This window comes from Micromesistius poutassou (genome assembly GCF_964030765.1).
Source record: "Micromesistius poutassou genome assembly, chromosome: 6".
Lineage (NCBI taxonomy): Eukaryota > Metazoa > Chordata > Actinopteri > Gadiformes > Gadidae > Micromesistius > Micromesistius poutassou.
This window is the reverse complement of record NC_140276.1, coordinates 13,135,548-13,146,032: the sequence shown is the minus strand read 5'-3', so window position 1 is coordinate 13,146,032 and position 10,485 is coordinate 13,135,548. Positions and strand designations below refer to the sequence as shown.

General features: G+C 50.3%; 1 protein-coding gene across 1 annotated transcript in view; it reads left to right on the top strand.

Annotated features, from left to right (window-relative positions):
- The window catches only part of LOC311345240 (uncharacterized protein), a gene marked incomplete at both ends in the record, with an annotated part of 34,417 nt that overhangs the window by 20,688 nt on the left and 3,244 nt on the right, over positions 1-10,485 (top strand). The window contains 7 exons of the mRNA XM_084469613.1: positions 1,040-2,215; positions 2,513-2,628; positions 5,226-5,379; positions 7,546-7,682; positions 7,838-7,901; positions 9,025-9,161; positions 9,928-9,999. Coding sequence (XP_084325739.1) covers positions 1,040-2,215; positions 2,513-2,628; positions 5,226-5,379; positions 7,546-7,682; positions 7,838-7,901; positions 9,025-9,161; positions 9,928-9,999 — 1,856 coding nt within the window. The remainder of the gene's footprint in view (positions 1-1,039; positions 2,216-2,512; positions 2,629-5,225; positions 5,380-7,545; positions 7,683-7,837; positions 7,902-9,024; positions 9,162-9,927; positions 10,000-10,485) is intronic.

Here is a 10,485-nt window from a genome sequence, read left to right as displayed (position 1 = left end):
GGGGGGGGGGGGGGAGGGAGGAGGAGATAGGGAGGGAGGGGTGTTAAAATGGCAACAACACCCTTTTGTATTTTCGATTCTGAGACAAACATGATTGTTTAGAATGGTGTGTGTGCGTGTGTGTGTGTGTGTGTGTGTGTGTGTGTGTGTGTGTGTGTGTGTGTGTGTGTGTGTGTGTTGTGCTCAAAGGATCTACCTCATAATATACCCTGCAGTGCTTAACATGTTTACAAGTTAAATTATTTGTTAGGTACTTTGCTTGGGATTACCATAAAACTGCTTTTGTAGATCAGGTGGGAACAATGAAAGAAACATAACGACAAATAGTGCTGCACAATTGGGCTCAAACAATCCCACATTTACCCGAAAACAAACACCTCGCAAGAAACAAGCCCAGACTCTTCATGAGAACATACAATGTAATCTCGACCTCTGTGTCTCTTCTATTAGCATTACAGCTCTATCAGTGAGTCGTAATCATCGTATCCCGCCCTTTAAAACTACACTGCTGTATCAACTTTGACAGACACTCAAAGTATAAAAAACCATCAAACCAGATACCAAACTTCGTGCAAGACCGCAGCTTGCTGCTGTCTATGTATCCCATAATGCATCCCTCAGTCTCTTGGTAATTGGTCATGAAACTAAAAGGAGTCATAAAACTGAATTACACGAAAATGGAAATGATTATTGTTGTATTACTGTCTAAACGCCTGCTAGTTTTCATCATTGCTCCACTGGAAGACAGACAGCGAGCGAGCAGGCATAGACACTGTTGTGATTCTTTAACAAGTTAACGCTCTGCGGTTTTATGAATACATTACCCGCAGAAACAAAAGCCCACTGAGCAGAATGCTCTGGTGTTAGTGAGTCACGAGCTCCAGGCCTTCCAGCCCCAGAAAGTAAGACAGGGAGAAAACAAACAAAACTGTAAAGAACCCACTTGGACTCCGGGGCAGCAATCTGTAATAAAAAAGACACCCTCTCGTCCGACTCCTGAAACTCACATTCTCCCTCGTCCATCGTTCCTCCCTCGCAGGACAAGCGCAAGCACCGCGGGCCCAGCAGCAAAATCACGCCAAAGTCCCGGGAATTCATCGACACCGACTCCTCCTCTTCCTCCTCCTCCTCGCCGGAGTGTCACTCCGACCCGGAGGGCGGGGCCAAACTCCCCGCCGCGCCGCGCGCGCCCCAGAGCGCGGCGACGGTCGCTAACGCCCACGCACACTCGCTAGCGCCCTCGTTCCCCTGCCCCCCCGCCCCTGGCGGCGGCGGCGGCGGCGGTCAGGGGGTGTTTGTGGGCAAAGGACTCCGGGTCAAAGACGACGGCGGCGCCGTGGCGGTCAGCGTTGCCGCGAGCGGCGGCATCAGCAGTAAGAACGTCAGTAGCAGCAGCAGCAGCAGCGGCACCGGCGCCTCTAGTGGCGGCTGTCTGTCCCTGAACCTCCCAGACCTGAGCGGGTCGTTCGGCCCCTCGGTGCCGGACCCCGGGGGGTCCAGGGGGAAGCAGTGCAAGGACCCGGATCCCCGGTCCCCGCCTCCCACCCTGGGGCACGACCTGCCCCTCTCCCCTCTCCGGGAGCCCCCCGAGAACCAGAGCCTCTGGGTGAAGATTGAACTGAGCCTGCTCGGCAGGGTGCCCGGCCAGGGGGCGGGGTCCGGGGGGGCGCCGGGGCCCGGGGAGAGGTCGAGGGCGGGGGGGGCGAGGGAGAGGGAGGGAGAGAAGGAGAGGGAGAGGCAGGGGGAGGGCGTGAGGTTGAGGGGGGGTGAGAAGGAGCGGCTGGGCGCCGGCGAGAGGGACAGAGAGAGGCAGAAGCAGGAGGAGAGGGAGTGGCCCCCCGGGGCGAAGGAGAGGGAGAAGGCGGGCCGGGCAGTGCAGAGAGAGAGGCAGGAGGAGGAGGAGAGAGAGCGAGCCGCACAGGAGCCAGAGAGGCCGAGAGAGAGGCAGGGCGAGCGAGAGGAGGGGCGGGAGCGAACGGCGCCGGGGGAACGAGACAGGGACCGGGCTGGGACCCGGGACAAGGAGAAGCCGTGCCAACTCTCGGGGGGCCGCGATGACCCCCCCGCCCAGGAGCAGGGCCCCGCGCCGCCCGTCTGGCCCCCCAGACGGGCGGAGAAGGCGGAGAACAGCAGCAAACACAAGAGGCAGGCGGCCGGCAGCACCTCGGCCGCCCCGACAGAGAAGCACAGCAGCAAGAGCAAGAGGAAACACAAGGTGGGGACGGGAAGGAAGGAAGGTGGAAGGGATCTCTCTGGATCCCCACCGGATCCTACGGAAGAGGATCAGGGCCACACATAAGAAAATAAAAAATTTTGAAAGAGAAGAAAGAAAAGATTTCTGACTTTAAGTCAGAATTCTGAGAATAAAGTCAGAACTCAATATTTTTTTTCTTATGTGTGGCCCGAATCCTCTTCCGTAGGATTCAGATGCATCGTCGTCTTCCTGTTTGCCTCGTTATCTTAACGTTGTTTTGTTTTTCTCTTCTCTTTTCCTGCAATTTGCAATCCCCAGTCGGACCACAGCGAGCCGTCAATCAATGGCAGCAAGAGGCTCCGATTGGACAAAGACTGCCAGCTCCTCCCGCCCTGCATCTCCCCCATACACGCACACAAGAACGGCTCCACGGGGTAAGTCCTGCACACTCGGTAAAGAGTGTGAGATAGACGGCCGTTTCACATGTTTCTTCACGTCTGCACGTCCCTGGCGTTCTAGAGTGAACGAAACTGAAAGGGACATATGCGTTTCATTAACAAACACGTAATTCTATTTCTTTGAAAACAAAATCTCATTCGAGGTAAACTAAGCATTCTTTCCTTGTATTTTTGTTCATAAGGAACCCAGGAGAATATAATTAATTACAATAAATTATAAATAAAAACATCACATAATAAAATGCATGCCTGATATTTGTCTTTGTTCAGTCTTCCACCAACGGCAGAAAGGCATGATGCTCACAACAGGGTTCAAGGGTCACTCTTTGCGACCCCTCCTCCATGAATATTCAAAGGCACCGGGGGAACGTTTCAAACGCTGCGGCTCATTGTTTCCAGAGCAGAGCGGTCCCAGCTGGCCCGCTCCCCTGCCTCCGACCGCTGAGGGCCGAAGGAAACCTTCCCCTTTATATGTGTCGATTATTTCCTCAGTGTGTTGTTTTCAAACGAGGGGGCTTCCATTTTTTAATAGGGCGACGGAGGTGGCGGGAAAAGATGACTTGTGACTGAAGAACGACCCGAAACCGCCAGAAACCCTGCTTTCCATTTGAATTATTTAAAAGGAGATTATGCGGGGCTGTCTCCGTAAATCCGCCTCGTGGTGACAGCGACTGTGTTAGCGTTTGTGCATTTATTTCTTTATTTTTTTAATGGGTCCTTTTCTGACAGTTTCAAAGGGAAGATGCAAGGAGGGGAGAGAAAAGATGAGGGACGTGTCCTAGGTTAAGACCTTCGTGTCACTCGCCGACACCGCATGTCCTGGCTGTTTCCAGACACACACACACACACACACACACATCAATAGATACTCACAAGGGCATCTAGAAGGCAAAGCATGTTGATGTGTATGCCAGCAAATACATGCACTATTAAATAACACACATGCACGCCCACAGGCACATAGATACAAACTCGTAAAAATACACGCACACAGATTCATTACAGAGGAGCCAACATAAGACACAAATAGGAGCATACCCAGACACACACACACACACACAGACACACACACTAACACAGACACAAACAGACACACGTACACACACAGACACACATACACACACGGACACACACATACCCAGAGACAAAGACTAATTAGCAGCTGTACTGTGTGTGTGTGTGTGTGTGTGTGTGTGTGTGTGTGTGTGTGTGTGTGTGTGTGTGTGTGTGTGTGTGTGATCACCAGTGTAGGGGCCCGGGGCGTCCTAGTGCAGCCTCAGCACTTTCCCTCCCACAGCCGGCCCCCATGGAGAGAGCGGGGGGGGGGGGGGGGGGAGGCGGGGGGGAGGAGTGGGGGGGGGGGGGGGGGGGAACAACAATATCTGTGCTGTTGCTAAAACAGGAGAGTCACAACAATATTAGATATCAGCAGGAAAGGGCAATCCAGCGCACAAAAGACGGAGTGGAGTGCTTGCAGAGTCATTAGCGTAATGCGGTTAGGCGTAAGCAGCGCGCGGTGCCGCGTTACAGTCATTTGAGATCATTTCAGGAGCGAGCGGATGCACAATTACAAACTCTCCTTTAAACAGTCTTGACGCGGGCCCGCCCCGCCGGTTCAGGAACGCCACACGGCGCAATGGCGCCCCGGCGTCCTCTGCCTCACATTGATCTGACACACTGCGGGGGACTCCACCGTGCGTGTGTGTGCGTGTGTGTGTGTGTGTGTGTGTCTCCTTGTGAATCGGGAATTGATTCCGACGCCGTACACACACACACACACACACACACATCTCGACCGGCACCGGGGCGAGCCAGACAGGGTGGCGCGGCGCCACCACCAGCCAGTGTTCGGGAGTTGTTAACAACTTTTTGCTGTTTAAACATCTGACAGATAACCTTGGCGTTCGCCGGGCGCCTGCTAAGGAGTTACAGTGATGAGCGGCGCGCGCCCCGCGTGAATAAGGTCATCACGTGCTTCCCCCCGCGTCTGACGGGAACAGCCCCGCTTTTTGATGCCGCCGCCGCCGCTGCCGCCGCCGGCGGCATCTGCCAAGGCGGCCCTCTAATTAAACCTCAGGGCTTGATCGCTGCGCTCAACGACGTATGTGTGTGTGTGTGTGTGTGTGTGTGTGTGTGTGCGCGCGCGTTCCGGTTTGATATCACGTTGTTTATCCTCCCCGCCGGGCCGCGACGTGGCGCATCTGAACGGAGAGCATAATGCGTTGGCGGCGAGGAGCGCGTGAACATAATGGGGGAGCACGAGGAGGCTGCAGGCGGAGCCAATAATTTAAAGGTCAGAGACGCGGCAGGTTTGCTTCTTCAAGATTTGGAAGCGCGGGCCTCATTATGCGCAGTCTGACACAGATGATGGCGGGCGGCGATAAACAACGTTTCGCTGCGGCGGTGCCCTGTGCTTGCGCTTGCCTCCGACGCATGGAGGTTTGTTTATTAATGTGTGTGTGTGTCTGTGTGTGTGTGTGTTTGTGCGTGCGTGCATATGTGTTTGTTTTGCGCGTGTGTTTGTGTTTGTGTATGTGCGTGCGTGCGCGTGTTTCCGTGCGTCCATCCCTCAGCTCTCTAAACAGGAAGCAGTCTCGGCGCCGCGATGACAAGCTCCTCCCCCCGCTCCTGACCCCGCTGTCCGACGACCCGCCTCCTCCTCCTCCTCCCCCTCCGCCGCCGCCTCCTCCTCCTCCTCCGCCGCTCTCTCGCAAGCGCACCTGTGATGTGGGGCCCTCCCTCGGCCAGGAGACCAGCTCCTCCTCCTCCTCCTCCTCCTCCTCCTCCTCCTCCTCCTCACACAGGCACCGGAGGGCCGAGGTCAAGGCCAAGAGCAGCAGCGTGAGTTCTTTGTCTCAGCCCGCATTCTCTCACAAAACCGGCGTGTTGAAACGGATTTAATCACTCGAGGTTTAACGACGCACCAACCTTGACGTTTTTTGAGTTGTCTGTCTGATTAATCCTATTAGGCCGTGAGAGGGAACGTGAAGGTAGTGAGCGGCTGATATTAGTCCTTATTCTTGCATAACTAGCTGAGGCGTAGCTGTCAATATAACCATGGTTATGTCTGTCACGTCATTATGGTGTGTGTGGGTGTGTGTGCGCGTGTGTGCGTGCGTGCGTGCGTGTGGTTTTATCGAGCCACATAACACAGCTAGCTAAGTATAAGGTTAGTTGTGTCCAGCTTAAGGTGACAAGACGTCCCTGGCTGGCGCTGACCCTGCTTATGGCCCCGCCGTTCAAAAAGGATTGAAAAGACATTTGTATACATTTTTAAATGGCAAAGGTTCTAGCTTGCTCATGAATATTCATTTTAAGACGGCTGGTGATGGGTCTCTCTGATAGGCTGGGAGGTGACCTCGCTCAGAAGGGGACTATCATTGACATTATTCCATACACAGGCACGGTGGACCATGAACAACAGACTATAAATACAATACAATACACAACAATTCTGTATTAGAGGAGCTACTTTGGATTATTTTTGGCTGGTTTATCAAAGCTTAAAACACATCAAAGATAACTATAGGGCTTTTAGGTCACTGCCCAATCATTTAGTGCAGCACTACATTTAAGAACAGGCAAAATGTCAAAATGTCCTCCTTTTATTTCCCCAGAAATAATACCATCAGATATTTCATTGATATATAGATGGCAAAAACACCAATGTCCCCGTTTGTTATTTCAGAAATCTGGTCACCATAACCTAGCCACATAATACAGCTAGCTTTGTTTAACTGAGAGGTGTAGTTCTATCTAGCCACATAACACAGCAAGCTTCAGCTGACTAGCGGGTGTAGTTTTATCTAGTTGCATAACACAGCTTGCTTGCTATAACCAGCAGGTGTAGTTTTATCTATTTATTATTTATTATTATACTACTTTGAGTCATGCTTCACATGACAAAGGGACATGCGACACGTTAAACTACTTTGTGATTTGACAGACAAATTTACATTTTACATTTATAGATTATTCATTTTATTGCCGAAGCTATGATAAAAGCCATCATTTACAGCTTACACCATACCTATTGATATGGACTGAATGTAACTAAACGAGAGATTTTAATGCTTATGCGTGATATTGTGATTTGTATTGTGATTTGTAAACCATTTCAGGACTTATTGTCAACTATTAATACTGCTTCCAATTTACAAAAGGACTCCATACTTCATATTCCTGGCATAGGCCAGGAATATGAAGTATGGATATGGATATGAATATGAAAAATACCTTGATGTCGCTCACCTCTCCACCTCTACCTACTCACCTCTACCTCTTCACCTGTACCTACTCACCTGTACCTCTCCACCTCTACCTACTCACCTCTACCTACTCCAGTGTTGTGCATGAACTAGTTCAAAATAACTTCATTGAACAAGTTCATTTTTCTATGAACTTTGAACTGAACGTAACAGATTTTTAACTAAAGAACTTGAACTTGAACTAGTTCAGATTTTGTGACATTCTGATGCTAGGTCCAGATGACATGTTTATTAAATAGAATTAGTAATAAGAGTTACTGCCTTAGTTGTGATGAATGAAACAGGTTTACAAATAATATCCACAACAATTTGAGATTGTACTGATGGGCAGCAGGTAATGGAGAGGATTCATTTAAAAGATAAGCACAGAATCCTCACTCCAACAGTTTTTCTTCGGTTTCTAAAAGAACTGTTAATGAACTGAACTTGAACTAGTTCAAAACTGAATTGGTGAATTGTGAACGTGAATTTATTCATTTTCTTTTGTATGAACTGAACTTTGAACTAGTTCATGTGAAGTGTGAACTTGCACAACACTGACCTACTCACCTGTACCTCTCCACCTGTACCTACTCACCTGTACCTCTCCACCTGTACCTACTCACCTGTACCTGCTCACCGGCAGGAGGTGGAAAGCTATGGCCACAAGCCCTGCGGAGACGGTTACCATGCCAACGGGACCTCGGAGGCGGAGACGGCGTTTTCTGAACCGCTGTTGGAGGTCTCGGAACCGGGCCGACCCAAGCTGGCGTTTAGTGACAGGTCAGTACTGAGCGCGTGTGAACTCACGCCGCCAACCAGGTCTAGCACCCTTTATAACGTGGACCTGCTCTACATTCAAGTGTAAACTCACACTGCCAACATTGCGCTGCTCTACATGCTGCTCTACATTCATGTGTTCATGTGTTGTTTTCCAGTGTCTACAGCGCAGACTTCTACATGCAGGAAGCCAAGAGACTCAAGCACAAAGCTGATGCTCTGGTAAGGACACACACACACAAACACCCACACACACACACACACACACACACACACACACACGCATTCAACCACACACACATTTAACTACACCTACCCACTCACTCACTAACTCACTCACACACCTATGCACGCCCAGACATTCCACACACACATAGTTTCTGCCTTCATGTTTTTTTAGAGAATTCATGCACGCACCTTTTGTTTTTGTGAGCGCCTCTGTGTTTACACCCATTGCCTCCGTCAAATGAAAATTGATTTCTTGGAAAGCATGGCACGGTATAATTCAGGTTATTTATTGCTCCATTTGTCTCCTTCCTCTGAGGATCGCGTTCAAGGACTGATGACGCTGGCAAGATTATTCAATATCAGACAGATTATCAGATTTCCCCTGCACGATAAAATGAGATTTATTAAACTCGCTATTTGTCTTTCTTTGAGCACTTTTTCCGCAGATTTATCTCCGGGATGTGGATCTTAGTTGGGGATTATCCAAATAGGAGATTGCGGGTTTTGTACCCAACGTTGTAAAGACGTTGCTTATTCGTTATTTCCTCCTCAAACACGCATAAAGGACACACACACACACACACACACACACAAACACACACACACACACACACATACAGAGACATACATCCATTGTCTCCCAGCGTTTTCCTAAGTGCTCTATCAACTCCCTGCTCAAGCTCTCCCCCCACACTCGTGGGGTTTATCTATGTTTAACTTTCAATTTGCATTACTCTGTTTTCTATTTCTTTCCTCAAACTGATTGGCCATCTCACTCCCAGTTCCTCTCTTTCTTTCAAACATTCTTTATTAATTAATTCTTGTCTCTGATATTCTTTCCTTATTTCCTCCTCTCTCTTCATACCCTCTTTCTCCCTCCTTTCATTTCTTCATCACTCTTTCTTTCTTCCTTTCTCTTTACTTTCCTTTTCTTTCATTCTTATTTTCTTTCTACATTCCTCTCTTATCATTCCTTCTTTCCTCCTTTTCCTTCTTCCTTTTAATCTTCTTCCCCTTCCCTTCCTTCTATTCCTTCCTTCCTTCATCTCTCCTTCTCTTCCTCCCTCCCTCCTCCCTCTGTTGCTCTCCGTGTCTCCCCCCCCCCCCCCACGTGCAGATGGAGAAGTTTGGGAAGGCAGTGAACTATGCTGATGGCGCCCTCTCCTTCATCGAGTGTGGGAACGCCATGGAGCGGGACCCCCTGGAGGCCAAGTCCCCCTACACCATGTACTCTGAGACAGTGGAGCTCATCAGGTAGGAGGGGCGGGCAGATAGGTGGGGGGGGGGGGGATGGATGGATGGATGGATGGATGGGCAGAAGTGTGGAGTGAGGGACGGATGGATGAATGAATCGACAGCAGTGTGGAGTGAGGGATGGATGGATGAGGAAGGGATGAGGGAATGGATGGACGGATGTTGGAATGGGAGACAGATGGACATTTGTCCGGATGATGGACGGATGAATGGACCGATGGAGAGGATGGAGGGATGGGTGGATGGACGTTGAAGAGATAGATGGATGGTCGTCTGTATGTGAAGGTGGAGCGATTGGATCCGTTGGATGCAACCCTTGCTCAACGATAATGGCATGACGTACAACAAATATATCCACACCGATGACCCAGAAACAAACGAGGGATCCAAAACTCTATGTGAAACCAGCGCAGGCCGGCTGTGAGGGAAGAGTGTGTGTTTGTGAGCACACACTTTTCTTTGTGCCGCTTGGCTGTTCGAAAGGAAGTTGGCCGAGGTGCTCGTGCGAGGGCACACCTGAGATTATGATTTCAGTGTGTGACCACAGAAGAAGAGCAGATCTGGCCAGCATGTCGTGTTCTACCGGACGAATTACCCTCCTCCCTCGGCTCCTCCACCCTGAGCGGTGCGAAACCGAGCTCCCCTGCGCCGTCACGCTCCCTCCATCACCCTCGGGTCGTCTCTCCTCCTCACCTCCGCCCGCCCACTCACACTCCCTTTGTCCGCTCTGCTCGTTGTTCTCACATTCTTCCTCTTCTCCGCACAGGTACGCTCTGAGGTTGAAGAATTTCGCCAGCCACACAGCGAGTCTCCCTGAGAAGAAGCTGGCCGTCTTATGGTAGGGGGCCTGCGCGCGATGCTATATGTGTCTGATGATTGTTCAGTAATGGGTTCTGTAGCTCTTTGTCCTCTCTATTGCTCTGGGATGATTCAGTAGAGGCTTGTCCTGTGTAAATAAGTTATAGGCCGTTCTAGAGGCATTTTCCTTCGCTCATTTTGTTGGCAACTACTATACACACACACACGCAGACACACACAGAGGCATTAATATGATCTACACACACACACACACACACACACACACACACACGCACACATGCACACGCACCACACTCACAATTGTCTGTTAGGACAATTGCTGACGATTGCTGGTATGGATTTTCTCCCTTCAAACTGGAATGTGTGTTGGAATAAATGTACGTTTACCAAAATAGATGACAGCGAAAAGCTTGATGAAGCAGTTTTTACACGAGCACCGGCTCCTACTGTCATTCAGTGCCACTCAGTCGCGGCCAAACTTATATGGAGGATATATGGGGATATG